This window comes from Abramis brama (assembly GCF_963993115.1).
Source record: "Abramis brama genome assembly, chromosome: 17".
In the NCBI taxonomy this organism is placed as follows: domain Eukaryota; kingdom Metazoa; phylum Chordata; class Actinopteri; order Cypriniformes; family Leuciscidae; genus Abramis; species Abramis brama.
Window position 1 is genome coordinate 18,251,244 of NC_139979.1, and position 27,801 is coordinate 18,279,044.

Sequence of the window (27,801 nt, forward strand, 5' to 3'; positions counted from 1 at the left end):
GGTTTTAATGAGGAGCTGGATTAGAGGAGCACCTGGCTTATCTAATGCCCATTCAAACCCCTCACTGGACTCTGGCCCAGTATATTGACTTTGCACTCTAGTTGTGTGGTTCTTCATTTACTGTGGGAATATTGGATGAGGGGCCCTGCAATCCCACAGTACCTGCCACGCCAGAGCCTCTTTACGTCATGCCTGCCACACCAGAGACTCTTTACGTCATGCCTGCCACGCTAGAGCCTGCTCACGTCATGCCAATCCAGAGCCTGTTCACGTCATGGCCATCACGCCTGAAACTTCTTACGTCATGGCCGCATTGTCATAGCCTCGTCACGTCATGGCTGCCAAGCCTGAGCCCCTTCACTTCATGGCCGCCACGCCCGAGCCTCTAGTCGTCGTGGCTGCCAAGCCAGAGTCCCCTCATGTCATGACTATACAAGTTTCCCTTGGAGATTTGGAGGGGGTCCATGGTTTCACCCACTTCTCTGCAGCCCAGGTCCGCCACCACTCCATGACCCTCTGCTCCACGGCCCAGGTCCGCCACTACTCCTTGGCCCAGGTCTGCCGCCGCTCGAGTCCAGGCCATTATCCAGGTCCTCTCCCTTTTTACAGGCCTGGCCAGTTTTGGGTTATGTGTTTCTCTGTTCTGTTTTGTGACTGGTTCATTGTTTGATTATTCACAAGTGTTCCTTGTTAGTCATTAGTCGTTGTGTATAAATAACCCTCATATTTCCATTGTTCCTGGTCTAGCTTTGTTCCCTGTAAACCGCTGTTTGGTGAGTCCATGTCTAGGTCAAGGTCATGTGAATGCTCATGTTTATGCTTAATATAGGCTACGTCTAAACTAATATGGTTACATTTGAAAACACTTTTTTTCCTCTACGTTTTGGCCTTCCATCCACGCTGAGACTCCTGTCCTTTTTTCCTCTGAAAATTGAGCTCTTTAAAGATGCTTTCCCAAGTGTGTGAATTTGAAAACGCAGTTTTCGCGTTGTAGAGTGGACTATTTGAACACGATGATGCATGTTTAGTCATGTGACGTATATTTTACCAATAGATTATACCGATATCTGTCTGCTATATGCTATTCACTTTCAAAGTGTTGCTAAAGATAAATGTTACTTTGTACAATCCTAATATTAAATTCCTATATAGATGACAGAACATTTACTCTCAATTGCTATCCTGTGGCAAAAAACAAGGGCAGTTGCATTTTATTCCATACATGGAATGGCGATTGAGTGCAATCTCAACACACCAGTAAGTGTTAAGATATTTAGCTAATAAATGAATTGTGCCAGAAGAATAGTCTAAAAACTTTATTATGTCTGGTCTCTGTATCATCTCAGTGAGCTTTCAATATGTTTTACACATATGCAGTAAGATGAATTTATGGTTTCCAATGTTTTTATTTAGCATTATTTAACTTTTCAGTATGGGTGAGAAACTTGAGGAAAATGCTAATGTGGACTGAGAGAGTTTTGAAATAATAACAGAGTTTTCAAATGAATCCGCATTAATGTAGACAGCCATAGTTATAAAATGGTACACCTTCCCTCTCACTCAGACTATAACAATCTGTTTTCATCAGTTAATGGTTGAAAACACTAATTGTGTTTTCATGATCCTATTTGTCACTTTTGAAATCCCGAGTTGATGTCATGCATTAAAACACACACATTACTCCTTCCGCTCATCTGTTCGCCCTCTTTTTCTGACGCGTTTAACTGTCTTTTAACAGGAGCAACAGGAACAGACCAGGAGACTGAGGCAGCAGCTGGAAGAGTCCAGGCGCGAGAACTCCAGGCTGGGCCTGGAGAGGGATGAGCTGGCTCGTAATATGGAAGAGAAGGAGAAGGACAGAGACACGCTGCTCGATGACCAGAGGAGGCAGCAGGATAGAGCACTTGACAAACTCAATAAAGAGGTATGTGCTCATCAACACGAATTTGAGTCAGTCTTGTGTCATTTTACATTTTTATTAGTCTGTCCTTTACTTTCTGTCTTTTTTAATCTCCCTCTTTTGCTTCCTCCTGCCCCCTTCTCTCGCTTTTTCTGTCAGATGGAACAGAGACCAACACCAAAGAGAAGCTCAGTGAGCTGGAGAGAGCTCAGAGCACCATTCATTCTATACAGGAGGAGGTGCCACACTCTGGCCTCTTACAAAGACAGGTACGCCTCGTGACCATCTGACACTATGGTAGATTTATCTGTCGAAGTGTATACTGCATTATCGTTGACTGAGTTTTTGTGGTAACAAGTGTGATAAGAGTGTACAGTTAAACAAGTGAAGAAAAAAGGCATTGATTCAGATTGGCGACAAGATTTCATCTAATCTGCATATATTTCAGATAGGGCTGAACGATTAATCGCACTTTCCATGTAATCGTGTTTTTGAAGCTTTGATTGTGTTTACAGTGTGCAATATAACATGTGTTCATGTTTCGCGTGTAAAAAAACAGTATTTTTCACACAATTTACTTATCTGTATACCACTGTTTACACTGTCCTTTGAATGGACTGATGACTTGTTCTATGAAGTCCCTCCTTCAGAAATACGTAACGAGTTCTGATTGTGCCAGCGGTTCCTGTGTTGTGATTCGACAGCAGCTTAGCACACGCTGTCCGGAAAGGTCACGCCTCTTACCATAACGTGGAGATGCATGCGCTCAGTGCCAAACAAAGGTGATTTGACTCGGGATGAAAATAACAGCGTCTCGACGACATGGCGACAAACACACTCTACAAACGCAACTCTTCCTCTTCTCCGTGGGAGCGCAACAAGACCACGCCCCCCTTTTTGTGTATTCCTGTGGGCGGAGGTTAGTCAAAAAACTGTTCTAGTGACGTCATTAAAGAAGGAAGTAGAGGGATGTAGTCAAGTCAAGTCAAGTTTATTTATATAGCACTTTTCACAATACAGATTGTATCAAAGCAGCTTCACAGTATTAAATTAAAATAATACATCAATGCTTGTTTCTAGTGGAAAATGTCCACATTTGGTAATGCTGATCAGTAGTATTGTTGATTGATTAATTAAATTAAATATCCCAAATATCCCCAACTGAGCAAGCCAAAGGCAACAGTGGCAAGGAACCGAAAAACTCCATCAGGTGACCTAATGGAGAAAAAAAAAAAAACCTTGGGAGAACCCAGGCTAAGTCAGGGGCCAGTTCTCCTCTGGCGTTTATGAACTAGAGGTTGGATTTAACTGTAAGATTAAAAGTATTATTTGAATGCCTGGCTGAAGAGATGCGTCTTTAATCTAGTTTTAAACTGTGAGAGCGAGTCTGAGCAACGAACAGTATCAGGAAGACTATTCCAGAGTTTTGGAGCTAAATGTGAAAATGCTCTCCCTCCTTTGGTGGATCTGGATATCCTAGGTATGACCAAAAGCCTCGAATTTAGTGATCTTAAAGAGTGCGATGGATTATAGGGCGATAGAAGATCCGTTAAATAGACTGGAGCTAAACCGTTTAGGGCTTTATAAGTCAGTAGCAATACCTTGTAATTAATGCGGAACTTTATAGGTAACCAATGTAGTGATGATAAAATTGGTGTTATATGATCATATTTTCTTGATCTAGTAAGAACTCTAGCGGCGGCATTTTGGACTAACTGTAGCTTGTTTATTGAGGATGCAGGACAACCGGCTAATAAAGCATTACAGTAATCTAGTCTCGAGGTCATGAATGCATGAACTAATTTTTCTGCATCAGAAACTGATAGCATGTTACGTAGCTTAGCAATGTTTCTAAGGTGGAAAAAGGCTGTTCTTGTAACATATGAAATATAATTTTCAAAAGACAGGTTGCAGTCTAGTATAACACCTAGGTCTTTTACTGTAGAGGATTGTTACGACCCTCCTCTGGCTCTTTACTATCTAGGTACGTTAGAAGGGGAACATAAAACCAATTCAGTAACACCAATCATCGTTGATCACTAAATGAAATGAGAACGAGAGAGACACAACAAAATCAAGTAAAGATTGATTTAATTAAAGATAAAGTAATTAATATTTTACATTGAAACAAAACAAAAACGGAAGAAGCAAAAAGGGAAAACAGGATTGTGCCAAACAAACAAAATTAATATAATCCAAAAGGAACTAGCTAAACCATTTACCTCTAATCCTAAACTAAAAAAAATAAAGATCAAAGAAAAAGTCTTCAACGTCCGAGACGTCGTAACTAAACTACTCTAACTAATAACAAAAATACAGAGGGTGGCACAAATCCCTAACCTAGTGTATATATACAGAAATTTAGCTAAGTGTGTAAATGTATGTCACGTGACGGTCTTACCTATCCCCTCTCCTCCTTTCCGCTTAACCCAGCTTTGCAAAGCTGTTTAACTCTTTCATAGGTCACAAATAAGAAGTTTTTGGGGCAATCAAAAACAAGGCACAAGTTAGGCCTACATGACAATACATAAGCTACTTAACAAAACTAAATCAAGCAAACAGAAAACAACCACATCATAATACAGAACCAAACAAAAAGTCTCTCTCCTCGCTCGCAGTAGCATGTTCCTTAAGTAGGGCTTCTCCAGGTGTCAAGCATCAGAATGATGAGGATCCCGCCTCACATGGCACACCCACTCAACTCATTACAAATGACTGACAGGCAAAACAGCCAATCAGCGATGCCTAAGAAAGTGAAAGAGAGAGAGAGAGACAAGAGACCAAAAGGAGAAACACAAAAACACACCAAAAACACTATAAACGTCCCTAAGGATGTAACACCCCCACATTTAAAAATCAAACTCATAGTTTGATACAAAAATAAATAAACACTAAACATCTGGCCTAAGCCAAAACACTAAGGTACCCACATACCTAAATTCAAGCTCTAGAAAGAGTATCAGCAAGGATGTTCTCAGAACCCTTCTTGTGATGAATTTCCAAGTGAAAATTCTGCACAAACAAAGCCCAACGCATCAATCGTTGGTTTGCATTATACATGCGAGACAAAAACACAAGGGGATGGTGATCAGTAAACACAACTGTAGGCAAACTAGAAGAACCCAAATAGACTTCAAAGAACTGTAAAGCTAGTAGTAAAGCTAGGGTTTCCTTTTCGATGGTAGAATAGTTTGCTTGATGTTTATTGAATTTCCGAGAAAAAAAACAAACTGGATGGTTCACACCATCCTTACCCTCCTGAATCAGGACTGCTCCAGCACCTACTGCGCTTGCGTCGACCTCCAACTTGAATGCACAATCAAATTGTGGAGCTGCCAGGACTGGACTGGAACACAACAAAGCCTTAGCGTTCTCAAATGCCACCTGACACTCTTCCGTCCATCCAAAAGTCTGCTTAGGGCTGAGGAGGTTAGTAAGAGGGGTTACCACCGTAGCAAAATTCTTACAAAAACCTCGGTAGTAACCAATCATACCCAAAAATCGTCTTAACTCTCGCCGTGTAACAGGTACAGGAAACTTAGTAATAGCTGCAACTTTTTCATCTACCGGCTTTACTTGTCCATTTCCTACATGCTTTCCTAAATAGGTCACAGTGGCTTGACCGAACACGCACTTAGCGAGGTTAAGTGTTAAAGACGCATGTTCTAAACGTTCAAACACTGTGCAACAAAGACAAATGCTCTTTCCAGTCATTAGAAAAGATCACCAAGTCATCCAAATATGCCTTACAATTTGGTACCCCAGCGAGTACGACTTGGATCAATCGCTGGAACGTGGCAGGTGCGTTTCGTAACCCGAAGGCCATAACCTGATATTGTAGAAAGCAATCCGGAGTTACAAATGCAGATATGTCGGATGCACGCGGGGTTAATGGTACCTGCCAATAGCCTTTAAGCAAGTCAAGTTTGCTAACGAATCTAGCTGAACCGATACTGTCGACACAATCCTCCATTCTGGGGAGCGGATAACAATCAGGCACGGTGACAGCATTGACTTTTCGGTAATCCGTACAAAAACGGAAAGAACCATCAGGTTTCTTAACAAGAAGACATGGGGAGCTCCACGGACTATAACTATGACGAGCCAAATCATTCTCCAATAAATAGTCAGTTTCTGTCTTCATAGCGGATCTCTTAATCTCGTTAACTCGATAAGGGTGTTGTTTTATCGGTTTAGCATCTCGAACGTCAATATCGTGCTGTAACACCCCAGTCTGGGACGGGACATCAGAAAATAGAACGGGAAATGATGTGATGAGAGCTACCACATCATTCCTTTGCTCATCAGGTAGAGAAGACAAATGAGAAGACAAATTGGACAGAATAGCGGAATTATCCAGCTTACTACATTGTTGTGGAGTATTTCTCAATACCAGTCAATCCTCATCCTCATTCAGGTCACCTCCTACAACAGAAGAAACTTTAGACGTTATCAACACAGCTGCACTGTCAGTGACTGGTTTAACAGGTCCACATTCGTCACGATCATGATATGCTTTAAGCATGTTAATGTGGCAAACACGTGTCTTACGCCTTCTTTCAGGAGTGCATATATAACATAATCCGTATCGCTAAGTTTTCTAACTAGGTTATACGGACCAGTAAATCTAGCAGACAATGCAGACCCTGGTATCGGTAATAATACCACCACTTTGTCACCAGGCTGAAAAGATCGTGCAACAGCGCGTCTGTCAAATCGATCCTTCATCTCTGACTGTGCATTTTTCAAGAAGGTACGCGCAAGATCACAAGCACTATGCAGTTTCTCTCGAAATCTACTAACGTAATCAAGGACATTCGTTTGCTTCTCTGTTTTACTCTCCGTCATCTGATCTTTCAAAACCTTTAACGGTCCCCGAAGAGTATGTCCAAAAACCATCTCGGCCGGACTAAAACCGAGCGATTCTTGCACACTCTCGCGTACTGCAAACAACACTAAAGGAATTCCTTCGTCCCAATCTTTACTTGTGTCCATACAAAATTTTCGAAGCATAGTTTTTAAGGTTTGATGAAACCTTTCGATTACACCTTGGCTCTCGGGGTGATAGGCACTAGAAACTCGGTGTTCGATAGACAAAGATTTTAGAGTTTGGGTAAAAACTCGCGACAAAAAATTTGTACCTTGGTCTGTTTGGACAACTTTGGGAAGTCCGAAGGTAGAAAAGAACTTAGTCAAAACTTTCAGAATAACAGGAGCTGTTATCTTCCGCAATGGAACAGCTTCGGGATATCTAGTCGCTCTACACATTATTGTACATAGATATTGATTACCTGCTCTCGTTTTCGGTAATGGTCCGACACAGTCAACCAGTACTTCTTCAAACGCCTCTCCTATCACTGGGATAGGAGACAGTGGAGCGGGAGAGATAACTTGGTTCGGCTTCCCTGCAATTTGACAAGTATGACATGTACGACAAAATTTTGCAACGTCTCGCTTCAACCCAGGCCAAAAAAAATGCTGAAGAATACGATGGTAAGTTTTCGTTACCCCCAAATGTCCAGATAGCAAGTGTTCATGCGCCAAACACAATACATGAGAACGATATTTGCTTGGAACTACGACTTGATATACAACGTTCCAATCCAAATCCTCTTCCACTTTAGAACACCACTTCCGCATAAGTAAACCATGGTCTATGAAGTATCCGGTGTTTCTTTTCTTAGCAGCATCGGAGCTAATCACAGCTGACTTACATTTATTCAAAGAGGGATCATCGTTTTGTGCAATAACGATCTGAGAACGAGTAACTTGCAGATCTAACGAATTAACACTTTCTAGCAAATTCTCTGAATTTTTCAGCTTAGAAACATTTTCCACACGTACCTTAGTTTCAGAGGGTCCGTCATCCGCTAATGCAGATCCCAACAGTGAGTCAGCCAAATCAACTTCGTCCACTGTTTTAACTGACTGAGCGCGAGTAACTGCACAAGCAGAAAACACTTCAGGGTGCAAATTAATGACATCATCAACAAGTGGACAAACATGCGGAACATCAGTCACCTCTGGAGCTGGCAAAACCTTGCCTCCAGCCAAATCATTTCCTAAGATGAGTGTAATTCCTTTTACAGGGAGTGAACTACGAACTCCAACGCGCACGACACCTGAAACCAGGTTACACTGCAAATGCACACTATGCAAAGGAACAGACACTACTTGCATTCCTATACCACGAATCAGAATGTTTGAGCCACAAAATGATTCATCGGAGAACGGTAAAACATCAGACAGCATAATTGATTGCATGGCCCCTGTATCTCGGAGAATGCAGATTTCTCTGCGATCCTCTTCCTTTCCAGATAACGAAACAAATCCTGACATAACGAAAGGTTTATAATTTGCGTCAAATACCTCAGTACAACACGATAGTTCAGATGGTGGTACAGTCTTTACTAATGCAACACTTTTCGGGTTCTTAGACTGCTGCTTACGTATAAGCACCGGGCAATCAGCAATCAAATGTCCGAGTTTATGGCAATAAAAACACTCCCTTAGCTCTTTTGACTTCGGCATACCAGACTTTTCCCGAACTCCCTGAGTTTGAGACAAACTACCCGTCACGCTCTTTTCAGTGCGCGTCACAAAAAATACACCCTTATGAGTGAGCATAAACTCCTCTGCCAAAACAGCAGCTTGCGTCAATGAACTAACCTTCTGTTCATTCAAATAGACGACCACACGTTCGGATAAACATCCCTTGAACTCCTTAAGCAGAATTAATTCCCTTAAGGAATTAAAATCATCAGTCTTAGTTGCACTGCACCATCTATCAAAGAGAAGAGCCTTCTCTCTGGAAAACTCAACAAATGTTTGAGAAGAATTCTTCTTATGCCCTCTAAACTTCTGTCTATATGCTTCTGGAACTAACTCGTAGGCACGTAGAATGGCTAGTTTTACAGCGTCATAATTCAAACTATCCTCTAAGGAAAGAGTAGAGAAAACCTCCAACGCTTTACCCATTAAACGACATTGCAATAACAAAGCCCAACACTCTTTTGGCCAACGAAAAGACATAGCAATGCGCTCAAAAGCACTAAAGTAGGAATCTACCTCGGTCTCTCGAAAATGTGGCACTAGTGTAATGTTTTTACCAACATCGAATGACTCGGTTGCTACGGATGAAACAGACACTGGGGCAACAGTAGGAGTAGGCACTACAATGGGAGAACGGTCAACAGTGGCAGCGGAAACAACTCGAGGGAGATCTGGTCGCGCAGCGGAACCCCCCACAATTCGTATTGCGTCAAGCTCCAGCTGTCGCATTTTTACCTGCCTCTCCGCCTCGATCTCAAGTTTACGAACTTGTAATTTCAAATCCATCTCCGCCTGCCGAGCCTGCACCTTCTCCTGCGATTCAAGTTGCAGACGGGCCAAACGGACCTTAAGTCTCGTTTCCCCTTTTGAACAAACGGACATAGGGGAGAACGGGTCAAAGGGAGGCAACCCCGCCCTAGCCTCAGCCTCAACCTCCGCCGTAGGCGTTAGCTCCTCCCCACTCACATTCTCACTCCTACCAAACGTACCCACCTCCACACTGTCCCCAACTATTTTCTCCGGCAACACGAGCACATTCAACTCCACTAGCCGATTATATACCACAGACTTAATGTCCTTTTTAAGAGACTGCTTGTTTACTGAAAGCTCAAAATGACTTGCTATCATTACCAAATCATCCTTCCTACAACTATCTAATTGTTCTAGCGAGGGACTTTCCAGAAACCTTTCCAAAATAAACATCCTGACGCTGTACAAACACGCATACGAATTCTCAACACACCCAGTGATACAAGAGATGGTGTCATGAACTGGTTATTTATTACTCAGGATTGTTAACTCATGTTTAGATATTAATTCACTTGAATCCCGGACGAGCCCCCATATGTTACGACCCTCCTCTGGCTCTTTACTATCTAGGTACGTTAGAAGGGGAACATAAAACCAATTCAGTAACACCAATCATCGTTGATCACTAAATGAAATGAGAACGAGAGAGACACAACAAAATCAAGTAAAGATTGATTTAATTAAAGATAAAGTAATTAATATTTTACATTGAAACAAAACAAAAACGGAAGAAGCAAAAAGGGAAAACAGGATTGTGCCAAACAAACAAAATTAATATAATCCAAAAGGAACTAGCTAAACCATTTACCTCTAATCCTAAACTAAAAAAAATAAAGATCAAAGAAAAAGTCTTCAACGTCCGAGACGTCGTAACTAAACTACTCTAACTAATAACAAAAATACAGAGGGTGGCACAAATCCCTAACCTAGTGTATATATATACAGAAATTTAGCTAAGTGTGTAAATGTATGTCACGTGACGGTCTTACCTATCCCCTCTCCTCCTTTCCGCTTAACCCAGCTTTGCAAAGCTGTTTAACTCTTTCATAGGTCACAAATAAGAAGTTTTTGGGGCAATCAAAAACAAGGCACAAGTTAGGCCTACATGACAATACATAAGCTACTTAACAAAACTAAATCAAGCAAACAGAAAACAACCACATCATAATACAGAACCAAACAAAAAGTCTCTCTCCTCGCTCGCAGTAGCATGTTCCTTAAGTAGGGCTTCTCCAGGTGTCAAGCATCAGAATGATGAGGATCCCGCCTCACATGGCACACCCACTCAACTCATTACAAATGACTGACAGGCAAAACAGCCAATCAGCGATGCCTAAGAAAGTGAAAGAGAGAGAGAGAGACAAGAGACCAAAAGGAGAAACACAAAAACACACCAAAAACACTATAAACGTCCCTAAGGATGTAACAAGGATAAAGTAACAGAACATCTTACTATGTTAAAGTTGTAGTGTGAGAGGTTTTGTGGGCGTTTTTTTAAACCGATGATTAGTACCTCTGTCTTGTTTGGATTTAATAAAAGAAAATTGTGCGTCATCCAATCTTTTATATCTTTAACACACTCTGTCAAATTGGATAATTTAGCGTTTTCATCTGGCCGTGATGAAATATAGATCTGAGTGTCATCAGCATAACAATGGAAACTAATTCCATGTTTCCTTATAATATTTCCAAGTGGCAGCATATATATTGAGAACAGAGGGCCTAACACAGATCCCTGCGGCACTCCATAGTTTACTGGAGTTATGATCGATTTTTCTCCATTTAAATAGACAAAATGGTAGCGGTCAGATAAGTATGATCTGAACCAACTTAATGCTTGTCCTTGAACACCAGTATAATTTTGTAGTCAATCTAAGAGTATTGTGTGATCTATAGTATCGAACACAGCACTAAGATCAAGTAAAACTAGTATTGAGATACAGCCTTGGTCAGATGCTAAAAGTAAGTCATTTTAACGAGTGCAGTTTCAGTGCTATGGTGCGGTCTGAATCCAGACTGAAATTTTTCATAGATGTCATTTTCTTGCAAGAAAGAGCCCAGTTGAGCGGACACCACTTTTTCTAGTATTTTAGACATAAAAGGAAGATTTGAAATGGGTCTATAATTTGCTAGATTATGCGGGTCTAATTGTGGTTTCTTAATGAGAGGTTTTATAACTGCCCGTTTAAATGTTCTTGGAACATGACCTAAGGATAAAGATGAGTTAATAATATTGAGGAGAGGCTCTTCCACTATAGGTAACACTTCTTTCAGTAGTTTAGTTGGTATAGGATCTAATAAACATGTTGTTGTTTTAGATGAAATGATAAGTTTATTTAACTCTTTTTGTTCTATAGTTGTAAAGCACTGTAATTGTTCTTGCGTCGTGATAATTGAGGCTGAATTATAAGGCGCGATTGAGGATTGAACGTTTACAATTGTGGTTTTGATGTTTTCTATTTTCTCAGTGAAGAACTTCATGAAATCATTACTACTAAACTGTAACGGAATATTTTGTTCAGGTGACATCTGTTTATTTGTTAGTCTAGCCACGGTGGTAAATAAAAACCTAGGATTGTTTTGGTTGTTTTCTATTAGTTTGCGGAGGTGCTCAGCCCTGGCCGCTTTTAGGGCCTTTTTATAACGTGACATACTGTCTTTCCATGCGATTCTAAAGACATCTAAATTAGTTTGTTTCCATTTACGCTCTAAATTACGGGTTTCTCTCTTTAGAACATGCGTAGTATTGTTGTACCATGGTGCTTTACTTTTCTCTCTGACCTTTTTTAATCTAATGGGTGCAACAATATCCAATGTTCCAGAGAGAATGGTGCTCATAGTGCTAGTTAATTCCTCTAGTTCATCTGTTTGTTTGGGTTCACTGAGCAGCTGAGACAGATCAGATAAGCAATTTGAAAAATTATCTAAGGTGGATGGAAGGATTGTTCTGCCTGATCGATAACGCGGCGCAGCATGATATATTACAGGAGTACGTAATATGCAAGTTACCATGTAATGGTCAGTGACATCATCACTTTGTGGAATGATATCTATATCGGTTGGATCGGTTCCATGTGATATAATTAAATCGAGTGTATGATTAAAACGATGAGTTGGTCCGGTAACGTTTTGCTTGACCCCAAAGGAGTTTAATAAATCTGTAAACGCAGCCCCTAACACATCATTTGGATTATCTACGTGTATGTTACAATCTCCAACAATTAATGCTTTATCGACATTGACTAATAGGTCTGAGAGAAAATCTGCAAACTCTTTTAGGAAATCAGCGTAAGGCCCAGGCGGTCTATATACGGTAGCCAAGGCTAGAGATAATAGGGAAGTTTTTCTAACATCTAAGAGCGTAACATTTAGTACAAGTACTTCAAACGAAATAAACTTATAACCCGTTTTCTGACTAAAATTGAGAATATCTCTATAGATTGTTGCAACACTGCCGCCACGACCAATCAGACGGGGCTCATGCTTATAGGAGTATCCTGCTGGGGTAGACTCATTTAGGCCGAAATAATCATTTGGTTTAAGCCATGTTTCAGTAAGGCAAAGTACATCGAAGCTATTATCTGTGACTATTTCATTTACAATAACTGCCTTAGGTGTGAGTGATCTAATGTTTAGAAGACCTAGCTTTAGAAATTGTTTTTGTTTACTAATAGCAACATTTTCTGTTTTAATAACAATTAGATTTTTCCTAGATCCTGCAGTAAATTTATTATTTGATCTCACTAAACGAGGAATAGACACAGTTTCTATGCCATGTTCTACACTAGAATTTATATCAGTTAAATTGGTGCAGCAAAGACTATGATTTGGACTTTTGGTTACTAGTCAAAAGGTATTTAACATTTTGGAGATGTTATCCGACAGAAGATCCGCTCCGAATCTGCTTGAGTATAAGCCATCAGCACGGAAAAGCCTAGGACGCTCCCAAAACAGATTCCAATTATTTACAAAGAGCAGTTTGTGCTCATTGCACCATGACATTAACCATTCATTTAGCGCGAATAATCTACTAAACTTTTCTTTTCCTAGTCGGTACGTGGGAAGCAATAATCGTTGTTTCAGGCGATGTGCTGCGTACCGTATCGATCAGATTCCTGAAGTCTTTCTTCAGAACCTCCGTCTGGCGCAGCCTGATGTCGTTCACTCCCGCGTGCAGGACCACAGTTCCGACGCGCTCGTCACCGTTCAGAATCTCGGGAACGCGAGCATCGATTTCAGAAACACGAGCAGCAGGAAAGCAGTGACTGTGCACCTTACTTTTACCTAACGTAGCGTGTACGTGCCGAACGATGGAATCGCCGATGATCACAGCATCGCGTTCAGTTTCGCGAAGAGGGGAGAAGCGGTTTTGGGTGGATATCTCGAAAACCGGGAGGGTCGGAGAGAGTCTTCTTGGTCTAGACCTGACTCGCGTCTTCCGCTGCGGAACCATCCAGGCTTCGTGGTGGCGTGTTGGAGCCGGAGTGAACGAGACCATGGCTGATCGCGACCTCGGCGCTCGGGACCGATGTTGAGAAATGCACGGAGTAGACGAGGTCGGAGTTAGCGGGTTAGTAACGTTAATCACTGATTTGTGTGCATCGGCGTGTGATGTTTCAAAAGCTAAACGCCGGTCTATCAGCTCGGCTTGTCTCACTAAAAGGTCGTGGATCTGTTTCTCAACAGCTTCCAGCTCAGACTGCAATGCGTGAAGCTCAAATGTGTCCTCACCTGCACCAAAAGGTAGATTACTTACATCTGATATATTCGCCATTTTAACAGATGGTCAGTAAGTTAGCAACGACGCTACCAGTGATGCTCAATATTAATACTAATTTATGACTGAAGTCTTGGATATAATCCGTCTTTTTAGTGGTACGGGTGTAGAGTAGATGCACGATAGGCGAAAAAATGTTTGTTTGTAAGTGAGTGTGGAGAAGACGCGTTCAGTCCAAATCGGCCGTTCGCTGTAGGCGTCTTCTGTTAAATAAAATATCTCGCTTGGCATTGAACTTTGAGCTTTGTAATTTTACAGATATTATTTATACTCCAACAACAACATTACACACTAACTAAAGTTTGAAACATGGGATCACGAAGAACGGGACCTTTAAATCGAGATGGCTTATCGCGATTTTGAAATTGCAAAGGCTGCGATTATTTTTTATGCGCAGTTTGTCATTGATGTACGGCTCTGTAAACGCTGCTTCATCTTAAAGCACTGTGAGTTTGAGTCACTTATAACGTGCATTTGAAAAAACAACACGCGTCAAACATCTTTCCAAAACATGAGAAGCATTTATGAACCTTGTCCAAGAACAGACAACATTTAATAACATGCATTTACTCCAAACTCACTTCATAACGACAGCTGAGCTCCTCCTTCTGTGAGATGATGTGCCTTCTTACACAGAATAAGGCAGTCGTGTATTTATAAGTCATGTTTAATCAAAGCGTTTCAATCTTCTGTTTATTCAGCTACAGCGCATAGACAGTATAAGAAGTGGACAGAGCCATCTCATTGGAACTCAATTGAGACAAGTGAAGCCCATTTTTAGCGATTTTTTAGGACTTCCGTTCCTGACGCGCAGACTCAAACAGAGCTTGACGACGTAGATGTGACGTGAGCAACCCGTCTGTCTTCTAGTGGCTGTGGCATGAGAAATCTGAATCATTCCCTTCCGAAACTTGCAGAGACGGAGAGTGTGAGTAGGAGCTGTCTATGAGCTTGGAGCAGGAGAAACTTTTGCTAAGTATTCTGATTAATTATTTTGTCATTTTGCCTCCATGTCTCCCCGATTGCCCGCGAGCTTCTCCTCCTGTCCATACGGTAATCTCTCTACTGTGCGACAGAAAGTCGCGTGGTTATGATGCAATCGTTAGCCTACTTTTACAAAAACTGCTTCTACGGGGCCATAACGTAAGATACAAGGTAATGGAGCATTTTATACATTGTCGTGTTTCTTTAGAAATAAATAATGGACAAATGGAGTCTTCAAACACCTCAGATGTAAAGTTATTCGCTGTCAAAGTGACGCCAAAATGAATGGGAGTCAATGGGATGCTAACAGCAGGTGAAGTTCTGCTACAAGATGGTGGCACGCGGCCGGCTTCAACTTCCGGTCGACTTCCTTCCCGCTTGCTACAGCCATAGATATCATATATAAAGGCTAGATGTCTCGTGCGCGCTGCTGGCCAATGGAGGTCGACGTCCGCACGTGGCGGCCATCTTGCGGCAGTGCGCTCGCTCACTCGTTTAATGGTGCAAATACTTTTAAATAACCATAACTTGCCCAATTTTCTACCGATTTTCAAACGGTTTGGTTTGTTATAAACGTCAGAGATGTAGTTATGACACTACATACATACACTGCATACATATGAAAAATTATAACATACATGTTCAAGCATTCGGAATTATAGCCACGTTAATAACGTTTGTAAGAAACCAAACCGTTTGTAAATCCGTCAATATTTCAGCGAGATATGAGGATTTGTGTGCATGCTGATCACTCACCTTAATGCACAGAGAACTGACATAAGATGGCCGAACGGTGATGCCGGAAGTGACTGCGCCATAAGACATCTAGCGTTTATATATGATATCTATGGCTACAGCGATAGAGATTTCCTGGAATGATGTGCCGTTATTGTACTTCTGCAGCGGGGCATATTTAGCGTGTTTGCGTGAGAGCGCCCTCTGGCGTTCAAATGGGGCAGTATTTACTACCAGTCAGCCGCACTCCACTGACAAGCTGCGCATAAGATAATCGCAAATTGTGTGCGGTTTTGTTGCGATTAATCGTTCAGCCCTAATTTCAGATAAAGGAGTATAAGTTTCGCGTAACTGAGATGGAGGGCCAGTCACGTTCCTCCACTGGCGTGTCTCACCTGGAGAGCTAAATCCAGGAACGTGAGGAGCGACTGTGCACAGAGGAGAGGTAAACAAAGGACCTAATGAACTGAAGTTCTAAAACCACTATCATGAAGTGGCTGAAACAATTACATTACCCACAAAGCACTACAGAATGCTTGAGAACAGCACTCCTCTTTAATCAATCTACACTGCTAGAATACACAGAAAAATTCAGTGACCGCAGATATTGCAGTTCGTAAAGCGGTTCACGAAATCTTCTACTTTAAGTTAATTAATTAAATTAAATTTGACTACATTATGTAAATTAGATTAGGGGAATGGTCAGGAGGTTTATTTGTTACTTAGTCCGATTTTAATTTGCCCTGCCAATATTTTTACTGCCATTTGTTTACAAAAAAAGTTTTTGTATATGCACCAGGAAAAAAATCTATATTTTATTAAAATAACAAAAAGTCACATTTTAAAGTTTTAAAAGAAAATAACATCATCAAACCACCTGAAGAATCTTAAAGGAACACTCCGACTTTTTGGGACTTTAGCTTATTCACAGTATCCCCCAGAGTTAGATAAGTCCATACATACCTTTTTCATTTCTGTGCGTTCTGTAAGTGTTATTTGACGCACCCACCGCTAGCCTAGCTTAGCACAAAGACTGGATGTAAATGGATAATGGTAGCATACTAATCCCAATAAGTGACAAAATAATGCAAACATTTTCCTATTTACATGTTGTGATCTGTATAGTCACAGCGTGTACAAATAACAAGGCTATATGAGACAGAGACCATTTATAATCGTATTTATACTGGGAACTATATTCTCACTAGGCGTAGGAGCACAGCTAACGTTACTTGGGCGGAGTGATTAGCGCAGTGGTGAGGAGCAGAGAGTTCGCTCAGAGTTGGAGTAATAGAGTCAGCAATTACTAGATAGTAAATTTATAGTTTACAATCATGGGTGTTCGCTGTATTGTAAAGAGCTGCGACAATAAACAGGGGAGACCAGGTAATACTATGATGTTTCATAGAATTCCAACCAAAAACGCTGACCTGATGAATCGATGGCTACTAAACACACCTGTAAACAGCATCACGAAGTATTTCGTTTGCTCTGAACATTTTACTATAGACGACTATTTTGTAAAAATGCAAGTTGCCACACGGACCATGAAACGCGTGCTAAAGGATACAGCCATCCCATCGATAATAAAGACAGGACAAATTGGGTCACCTGTTGCTGCGGTAAGTGTTCCGTTATGTTTTGAGATGACTAACATTAGCCATACTGTAACAGTGCCATGCTAATGTAATGTAACCTTAGTAGTGAGTGACACTATTACGTGAATAGGGGCTCCGTGTATCCCCTTTATTGTTATTATTGTGTTGTCATGACCACACTATATGCAATGGCTATACTACAATTTCATTGAACTATGAATGATCATTATAACAAAATCACTTACTTGGTGGATAGCTGACCATTAGGTCATGTTCGTTCTGATTCTCCCTTCGACATCAATCTGTTCGGCATCTTGTCTTACAGCTTCCAAAGTCCTCGTCTGTGTATTCTGGCTCAAAACTATATGGTTCTGGATCTTGGTTTGATACACAGTAAAATTCCTCTGACAATTCCTCAAAATCAGCTATGATCACGAGTCACGTCTAGCTAGTTAGTCACGTTTGTTTTGTTTACGGAACCATCAACAGGGCGTCTCGTGTGCGGCGCTAATCACTCCGCCCAAGTAGCCACTCCGCCCAAGTAACGTTAGCTGTGCTCCTACGCCTAGTGAGAATATAGTTCCCAGTATTTATACGATTAAAAATGGTCTCTGTCTCATATAGCCTTGTTATTTGTACACGCTGTGACTATACAGATCACAACATGTAAATAGGACAATGTTTGCATTATTTTGTCACTTATTGGGATTAGTATGCTACCATTATCCATTTACATCCAGTCTTTGTGCTAAGCTAGGCTAGCGGTGGGTGCGTCAAATAACACTTACAGAACGCACAGAAATGAAAAAGGTATGTATGGACTTATCTAACTCTGGGGGATACTGTGAATAAGCTAAAGTCCCAAAAAGTCGGAGTGTTCCTTTAAGTGTAAGAAAACTCAATACACTACAGATTCAGCACATCCTGAGGTACAAGTACATCGTTGTGTTTTTTCAGAGAGAAGAATTCTGTTGTGTTCTCTCAGCGACGGTTGGAGAGGAAACTAAAGGAGCTGAACATCACCCTGGATGAGGAAAGACAGCAGCACACGGAACAGAGAGACCAGGTGAATCATACACACGTTACATGTACACATAGAGTAGTGTGTCTTCTTCTACACCATGTGATGATCTGTGTATTTGGTGGAGTGTTTCTGTGTTTAATGCATGTGTGGTCCTGCAGCTGACTCTGCGTGTGAAGGCTCTGAAGCGGCAGGTGGATGAGGGAGAGGCTGAGGCAGAGCAACTGGAGGGATTGAGGAGGAAGGCCATCAGAGACATGGAGGAGCAGCAGGAACAGAAAGAGGCGATGCAATCCAGAGTCACGGTGCTAGAGAATGAACTCAAGTAAGTGACTGAGTATGTAAAGTTCTTTTTTTCCCTATAAATAAGAGTTTATGTTTGGAATACTGAATTATTAGTTTTTAAATAGAGAGCAATTATGGCTGGATTCCTTTGTGCTTTTTCCTTAATGTGTTTGGTGCAGTATTCAGAATAAGACCTACAGTATTAATGTTCTAAGTAATAAACTTCATATTACACACACACGTAATATGGAGTTTTATTACTTAAAACATTAATACTCAGTGAGGCCTCCAGATGGCAGTGTGTGTCTCTTAAAATGCGAGAGTGACCAGACTGCTTGCATTTCTAATCTCTTAAGGCCTTTAGCTTTCCAAACCTCACTCACAAATGATCTTTCCTCAAATCAGCCAGCACATACTGCTCATCTCTGCTATATGGTGAAAAATCAATACCACCCTGTTTATCACATCATATGCACATTCTGGAAATCATAGAACCTCTTAATAAGCTTATAGATCAGACTGTATTACCCACACAAAAACAATTAAATTAAATCTGCTGTACCACAGTAGTGTCAGAATTTCTTCTTAATATCTGTATAGTTCTACCTGCTAATAATGATGCTGATATGTAAATTAATGTACATTAACTTTAGATTTTTTTTAGGTTTAAATCTTTAAAGGAAATATATATATAAACTGTTCTCTATCTGGTCTGTTTTATAGTGTTGTCAGTATTTTAATCATCATGTGTTGAGGTTTGCCATGAATTTTTAAAAGTGAAAGTAAATTAGTGGTTCTCAACCTTTTTGACTTGAAGGCCCCCCACTGCCCAACACAAAATTCAAAGACTTCCTATATGTTGCATTTATCAAAGGTCAAAAAACACTTTCATTTTCTCATAATATACACTGCACATCATCACATTTTTCAAAGATTCTCAAACGACTCCCAATATTCAGTCTCTAAACCCCTCCTTTCCGAGAGCCTAAGCTGCTCTGATTGGTCTACTCAGGCCCGTCGCGACAAGGCAGGCAAACCAAGCAATTGCTTGGGGCCCCGAGCTGGCCTGGGGCCCCAAGACAACGACTGGTTAAGAATAAAATGCAACGACAAACTGTGTGAGCGCCCCTTTGATAGTCAATGCAGTAAAGTGCAATGACACTGTTATCGGGATCCCCCTCAAGGGGGCCCCCCTCAGTAGTCGCTGACAGCAGCCAGCCAACCACGCGTCTCTGCTGCCGGCAAAATACAAAACCTCCTCGGCAGTTATCATGAAGCGAATTATGCTTCAGGAAGCCAGAAAAGAAAGAAGATAAGGTAAAAAAAGATAGTGATAAGTGATAAATTACACTGGATAAAATAGCTCTACTTGTCTTGTACAAATGGTGTACTTTTGCAGCAGGTAGGCTAGCAAAAATATGTTTATGTTAGCTATCTGCCTGACGGCAAATGCTGCTTGTAACGAACAGTTAGTGCAACTTTTTTTTCGAAAGGACGGAATATGGTTACATACTGTAATATGTTTTTTTAACGGGATAAGGAAGACGCAGATCTGTTCCAGAATCACTGTTTATCTTATTTAATGACATGACATTGCTATAGCTTTGTAATAGGTTTTCATGAAAGTGGCATAGCATGCTATACTAACTATTCCACCGTTATAATCTATTTCCCAAATGGGGGTTAGGAAAACCACACAATAAATTCCGTGCATCAAACATTAGCTCGGGATGTTTTTAAGCATTGGTAGTTGTGAAAGCAGCTGCATCCCTTCCCTTCTAATATCAAAATATGGAATTGCTAACATATCTTTTCGGTAACACTTTATTATAATCAAATCAAGTATATTTGTATAGCGCTTTTCACAATACAGATTGTATCAAAGCAGCTTCACAGTATTAAATTAAAATAAAATAATACAACAAGGTTTGTTTCTAGTGGAATTTATTGATTGATAGAATAAAATTAAATATCCCCAAAATATCCCCAACTGAGCAAGCCAAAGGCAACAGTGGCAAGGAACCGAAAAAAACTCCATCAAGTGACCTAATGGTGTCCTAAAACTCCATCAGGTGACCTAATGGAGAAAAAAAAAACCTTGGGAGAACCCAGGCTCAGTCGGGGGTAATAACCATCATTAATAGATGGTAAATTGTTAGTCTTTAATTTAATCTTTAGTTAATTGTCATTTAACTGTTAGCAAACAAGTCTTTTTACTTAATAAATACTTTGTAAGTTAATCCATCTATAAACATTATTTAACCAGAAAGTGGCAGAGGAACATGATTTTTTCATAGCTTATCTTAATGTGCTAGTGTCGGGATATAGGCTTCTGTAGTGACAGTTTATGCAAATATGACATTATAATATCAACAGTTACTTCAAGGTTACTGCAAATGTTCAATTGTTGAAAATGTTGAAAACGTGGCCTCCATGTCCATTTTGCTTGGGGCCCCCAAATTCCTTCAAACGGCCCTGGGTCTACTCCTCACAGCGCGTGTCGGAAATGAAACGCTCTTTAACATAACTGGACTTCAGCTCAGCGATTGTACACACTGTAAAGACAGTAACGATTGCGTTGATTTTACCATATCAATCCGAGCTCGAGTCCGATGATGAATCATTGGAAGAACTAGTTATTCAACCCGAACCTCTATCGCAAGGACGACTTGAGCAGGACGTTTCTCAGTGAGATGTTGCAACTCTTTTTTTCTAATTTATTGCAGTGCACATGCGGGAAATGTATTATTAACAGTATCAATAACAGTGCATACGTTAGACGGGCACTAACGTGAATGACTGATGTAACATTAAAGTTTGTAAAAAAAATAAAAAAACTTGCTCCATCCTTTATCATTACTCAGAGTAGTATGAACTGCATTAAATAGTGGCCCACAGCTGATTAGCAGAACTATTTCAGCAAAACGCTAATAATTCATTGTCATTAATGCTGTTTAGTTTAGTTTAGTTTAGTTTAGTTTAGTTTATTTGTATAGCACATTTAAAAACAACGTGAGTTGGCCAAAGTGCTTTCCATTAAAACAATATTCCAACAGCATAATTAGCCACAAATACAGAAAGTATTACACACCTCACCAAACCAAATACAATTAAAATAGACAACAGTAATACAAGATACACTCAACTAGCTCAGCCATAAGCCTGGGCAAGTAAATGCGCCCTCAATCGTGATTTAAAGCACTCAATTTAGTACAACATCTAATATCCGAAGGCAGGTTATTCCAGAGGCGGGTGCAGCAACTGAAAAGGCACGATCCCCTTTGGACTTTAGATGAGATTTAGGGATCTTTAAAAGTGATGTTTGAGATGACCTAAATAGCCTTGTCGTCTAATAGACCTGGAGAAGATCTGAAATATATTCAGGAGCAAGGCCATGCAAGGCCTTAAAAACAAACAGTAAAACCTTAAACTGGGCCCTGAAATTAACTGGGAGCCACTGCAATGAAGCTAGCACTGGGGAAACACTAACTTGCTTCTTGGTCCCAGTCAAAAGCCTAGTTGACGCATTTTGTAAGAGTTGAAAGCGATTCAACAGAACACAAGGAAGCCCCAGATACAATGAATTACAATACTGCCCTGCAAAGGCAAAAGACCTTAACTCGACCTTAGTGTGAAACTGAGAAAAATGACTTTAGAGTTTCTGCTTTGTCCAGACAAAAGTATTATAGGTAGGCCTCCCAAAATTTGACAACTAGTTGCTATAATGAAGAAATGTTTGTATGCAAAAATCTTGAGCTCAAAATTGACCTTTGACCCTTGTTTGGCAGTTAATGTACTCTTCCTTTGTATCATGTGCCAAAAATAAGGACTCGTGCAAAGGCAAAAGGCAGTAACTGACATACTGTATAATCAATATTTGCTTGCTGTCCCCCATACTTACATCCATTATAAGAACACCTAACCAAGGTCTAGTCATCATGGTATGTGTTTTAAATTATATAGAAGACCTTTGGTTGTTCCTATTTAGTGCTATAATGATCAGGATAGTGTGGCAACACTAACACAGTTAAACAGTATGACAGATAAGTTGGACTATTATAGTCCAACCTTGAAAATATGAACACCTGTATAACCTGCTTCAAATCATTAAAAGACAAAAAGGGTTTAATTTTTGCAATGCGTCTTAAATGAAAGAACCCAGCCTTCACCACTGAATTTACTTATCAAATTTAAGCTCTGAATCAAAGATAACTCCCAGATTCCTTGCTTGTCATGTACATTAGAGGCAAGAGGGCCTAAACAATCAAATATGGGTGTGGGTGACCTAATTGAGCCAAACACTAGGCATTCTCTTAGCCAGAGACCTGCACAATATAAAACACAAAACTGCATATTTTGAACACCCGGTAGAAAATATATACATCAATAATTAATTGGGTTGTGATTTTCAGGAGCAGTTGGTCCAAATAAAGTGTGTACTGTCCCATCTTTAATGATTAAGCGTTTTGTAAATCCCACTTAGATTTCACAGAGATTTGAGAAGTAATCGTCAAAAGGTTAAATGCGATTGTTGCTGTGGAAATTTTAACCACTGACTCTTCACATCCTCATCCTTTGGAAGTGTTTACAAAGAGAATTTGTTTTTGCAGAGTAGAAAACAGTGTCTTCTTGACATGTACTCAATGCGAACCAGCTACAGTGCTCGCGTGCGGGCAGCCACTGAAGACCGTTGGTGGGCATTATGCAAATTTGTTACATTGTTACGCATGTAAGTTACGGAAGACTGGAATTACTGATGACTTGTTTCTGCAATTCAGAATCGATTCTTTTTTTTGAGAGAGAGAGAGATAACTTCATTCATCGTGCACTTTGATCTTTAAAACTTTGCAGACCCTTTACATTGACAAACAGCTATAGTACACACTGCATGAAAAAGTAATATCTGAAAAAGCACAATGGGGCACTTTAACAGAAACTGTCAATATAGGTAAATTAATCAACCGCATTTCATTTTGTGATTGCAGACTTTAAGAACTGTATGTTCTTTAAAGGAACACTCCACCGTTTTTTTAAATAGGGCTTATTCACCTTCTTTCCTACATTTAGTTAGGTGGGCAAATGCATTTTTGTCTCAGTGCATGCATTGTTTTAGTTTGACAGGGTCGGCACGAGCTTAGCTTAGCTTAATGAATGGAATCCTTTGTTGCCAGCTAGCATGTCCTGAGTAAAAGTGATAAAAATATTTTTTTTTAAAACCCACCTAATTACTTCTTGTGGCCTGCGTATTCACAACGAATACAAATAGCGATGCAGATTAACACTAGGCAGGGATGTGATTTTTCCGGATTAATCCGGAATTCCGGATTTTCCGACCTGAAAATGTGACCTACGTGAATCATGCAGATCTGTAAAAAAAAAAAAAAATGTGTGTGGGGGGGTAATCTCACAGCCGTCACCATGGTAACCCGGGACGGAACCACAATCGCCACGAATCGCGGCCACACCGGGCGGCACGTCAACATGGTTACAGATGGCAGAGAGATGCAATCTTTCCCCGCCCAGCGAGTGCTTGAAGTGAGTCAGAAACAGAGCGCGCGCGCGATCAGTTGTTGGTAATTTGTTGTGTAGCGTGCGCTACGCCGCATCCATATAGACAGCATTGCTTTTTTTTGAGGGCGCTTAACACACAGGCTCGTAGAAACGGGTCTGGCAGCTCGCGCCAGTTCTAGACGCGGTGAAAGTTTCCTGATTGTGACGGATGGCCGAATTTACGTGACACATTATAAATGAGCATTATAGTCTGCGATAGATACAGAGCCAAAAAGAAGAGAAGAGGATAAAAGGGGATAAAGACAGAGGTAAAGTGATGTAGTGAATGAACAGTTTATCTAATTGCATAGGAGTAAGATACTATAATTTCATGGCAGTTATTTTTACCTTAAACTTAATGTTAGCAGTTGTTCTGAGTTCTCCAGACTGTGTGATTTTGTTACAATCATGTCAGTTTTAAGAGGCATTTTTTTATTATCACTTTTTTATTAATGTTTTACCCTACAGTTGTGCAGTTTTGGGGGGAATACAGTACAGGCCAAAAGTTTGGAAACATTACTATTTTTAATGTTTTTGAAAGAAGTTCCTTCTGCTCATCAAGCCTGCATTTATTTGATCAAAAATACTGATTATTATTTTTTTTTAATATTGTGATATTACAATTTAAAACAATTGGTTTTCAATTTATTATACTTTAAATTATAATTTATTTCTGTGAAGCAAAGCTGAATTTTCAGGATCATTACTCCAGTCTTCAGCATGTGACATCCGGTCTATCACATGATCCTTTAGAAATCATTCTAATATTCTGATTTATTATGAGTGTTGGAAACAGTTCTGCTGCCTAAAATATTTGATGAATAAAAGGTTAAAAAGAACTGCATTTATTCAAAATAAAAAAAATATTTTCTAATAATATAAATCTTCTTTACTATCACTTTTTATCAATTTAACACGTCCTTGCTGAATAAAAGTATTGATTTATTTCAAAAAAAGAAAGAAAAAAATTACTGAACCCAAATTACTGACCAGTAGTGTATATTGTTACAAAATATTTCTATATTTTTTTTAATTCTTATTCTTTTTTATTTTTATTTTATTACTTTTTATTCATCAAAGTATCCTAAAAGTATCACAGGTTATTAAAAAAAATTAAGCAGCAGAACTGTTTCCAACTTTGATAATGAATCATCATATTAGAATGATTTCTAAAGGACTGCAGTAATGATCCTGAAAATTCAGCTTTGCATCACAGAAATAAATGATAATTTAAAGTATAGGCTAATAAATGGAAAACCAATTATTTTAAATTGTAATAATATATCACAATATTGAATTTTTTTTGTTATGTTGTTATGTGTCAAACTCATGACATAAGTTGGATATTGCACATTAAGCAGTTTAAGTTTGGTGTAAAAAAATTTAAAAATATATATTTTATTTTTTAAATTCAAATAAGTTGTTGTCATGTGTCATAAAAAGTTGGATGTTTTTATCGGTTTGATCGGCGGGGGGGGGGGAGGGGGGGGGTCTCAGTATATTTTCCTGCTTTTTTGTCCTTAGCCAATCACATGCCTGACTAGGCGATTTCCAGCCCGATCTCATCCCAAAGCGTCATATACTGACGCTTTTGACATTTCGTCTACATTCAACGCACATAGCACCCTTTAGCGTCAATATGAGACGCAGATAGATATGGGCCAGAAGGCGCCTCCTAGTGGTCTAACCCTAACCCTACCAACACACGCAACACATGAAATCCCACGACTTACGTCAACATACCGGCGTGAATAGTAGCTGGCTATTTTTCCTACAGTACATGAATGGCGATGAACATGGCTGATTTTGTGAGAGACGAAGAGGGTGACTTCTCAGACTTCTTCATCGCTCAACAGCCTGAGGACGTGAGGATGAGAGCAGGTGGTGTGAATGTGGGGGAATATGCCAATCTATGCCGACTGAAATAGAGTGTCTGTGCTGTGGCGAGTGGGACAAGTTACTGCCATCGATGACCAGGCTCAACGCGTCAGATCAAGATGAGCGTGCCCACAGTTGTGTCACAGCTACCAAGGATTTCACGGCGTTGATCCATCCTGCAGTACTCAATTTTTTTTTTTCCCGGTGTGATAAAGTGAACTGGAAAAAATGTCCCACGCCGAATGGACCAAATGGACAGCTGTCCACAGAGTAAGTGATTATTTTAAACATGATGCATGTATAGATCGACCCATATTATGCCTGTATTCACAAGTTGTGGGATTTCATGTGTTGCGTGATATCTCTGCGCCCAAGTAGCAGTGCTTCGCCTGTGCTTCCCCCTAATATAGTCAATATCTGCCTAGGAAATCACCTACTGTTAATCTGCATCGCTATTTGTACTCGTTGTGAATACGCAGGCCACAAGAAGTAATTAGGTGGGGGGGGGGGGGGTTTATCACTTTTACTCAGGACATTCTAGCTGGCAACAAAGGATTCCATTCATTAAGCTAAGCTAAGCTTGCGCCGACCGTCAAACTAAAACAATCCATGCACTGAGACAAAAATGCATTTGCCCACCTATCTAAATGTAGGAAAGAAGGTGAATAAGCCCTATTTCAAAAAACGGCGGAGTGTTCCTTTAACAAAAAAACAATATTGAGGGTAAAAAACAAAAACAAATTTAGTTTACATCTTGATTGTATGTTTTCTTGATTGGAAGTTAGTTATGTTAGATTTGTTTTAACAATAGTATTCATATTAATTAAATTAATAATCAATATATACTTAAATACTTTTCATTCTGTGGCCTGCTTGGAAGTTTGCTGAGGCCCCCTAGTTGGCCCTGAACCCCTGTATGAGAATCACCGTTCTTAATAATAATAAAAAATAATTAAATAATTAAACCTAAAAATAAAAAATAGAAGTATGTATAATAAAAAATGGGTAACACTTTATTTTACAGTGTCCTTGTTACATTTGTTACATGTACTTACCATAGTAATAACAATAAATTATGCATAATTACATGTAACTAACCCTCAACCAAACCCTAGTCCTACCCTAACCCTATAGTAAGTACATGTAGTTGCTTAATATTACTCAGTACTTAAATATATAATTACACTGTAACAATGACACCTTAAAATAAAGTGTAACCAAAACATTACAGTATGTTATACCATAGGACACTACTGTCAAATTGGCTTATTTCATCCTCAGGAGGAAGATCCAGCAGGCCCGGCAGTCAGCTCTGGAGTCTTCAGTGCTCAGCTCTAAGGATGACGATGATGATGATGGATTGTATGATCATTCCAGCATAACCTCCATCCTCACCGAGAGCAATTTACAGACCAGTTCCTGCTGAAGCCGAGAGAGGAATCTGTGGAATGGGGCGTGAATAAAAATAAATGGAAGGATAAAAAGGATTGGCGCTCCATGGACACAGAGTAACTTCAGTCCTGCTCTAAAATAAATTATAGATACTGAAACTCCAGTCTTATGGTTTCCACCCTTAAGCATTCACTGCTGCGCCACATCAACCCCAATTATAAATCATTTTGTACAATCTGGGGTTAAACTTTTTTCTGTCCATAAAACTGGACAACATCTTTTCACACATTTTGCGACACCTGTCAGTGAGTCTAATAGA

At 40.0% G+C, this 27,801-nt stretch overlaps 1 protein-coding gene across 1 annotated transcript; it reads left to right on the top strand.

Annotated features, from left to right (window-relative positions):
- Nucleotides 1-334: 334 nt before the first annotated feature.
- On the top strand, nucleotides 335-27,801 carry LOC311067881 (uncharacterized protein; the record flags this gene model as incomplete). Its single annotated transcript, XM_084090028.1, has 6 exons — nucleotides 335-556; nucleotides 1,739-1,924; nucleotides 2,060-2,169; nucleotides 18,314-18,422; nucleotides 18,539-18,702; nucleotides 27,372-27,801. 6 exons carry the CDS (start codon nucleotides 335-337, stop codon nucleotides 27,514-27,516), a joined length of 936 nt encoding a protein of 311 aa, XP_083946154.1. The 3' UTR covers nucleotides 27,517-27,801.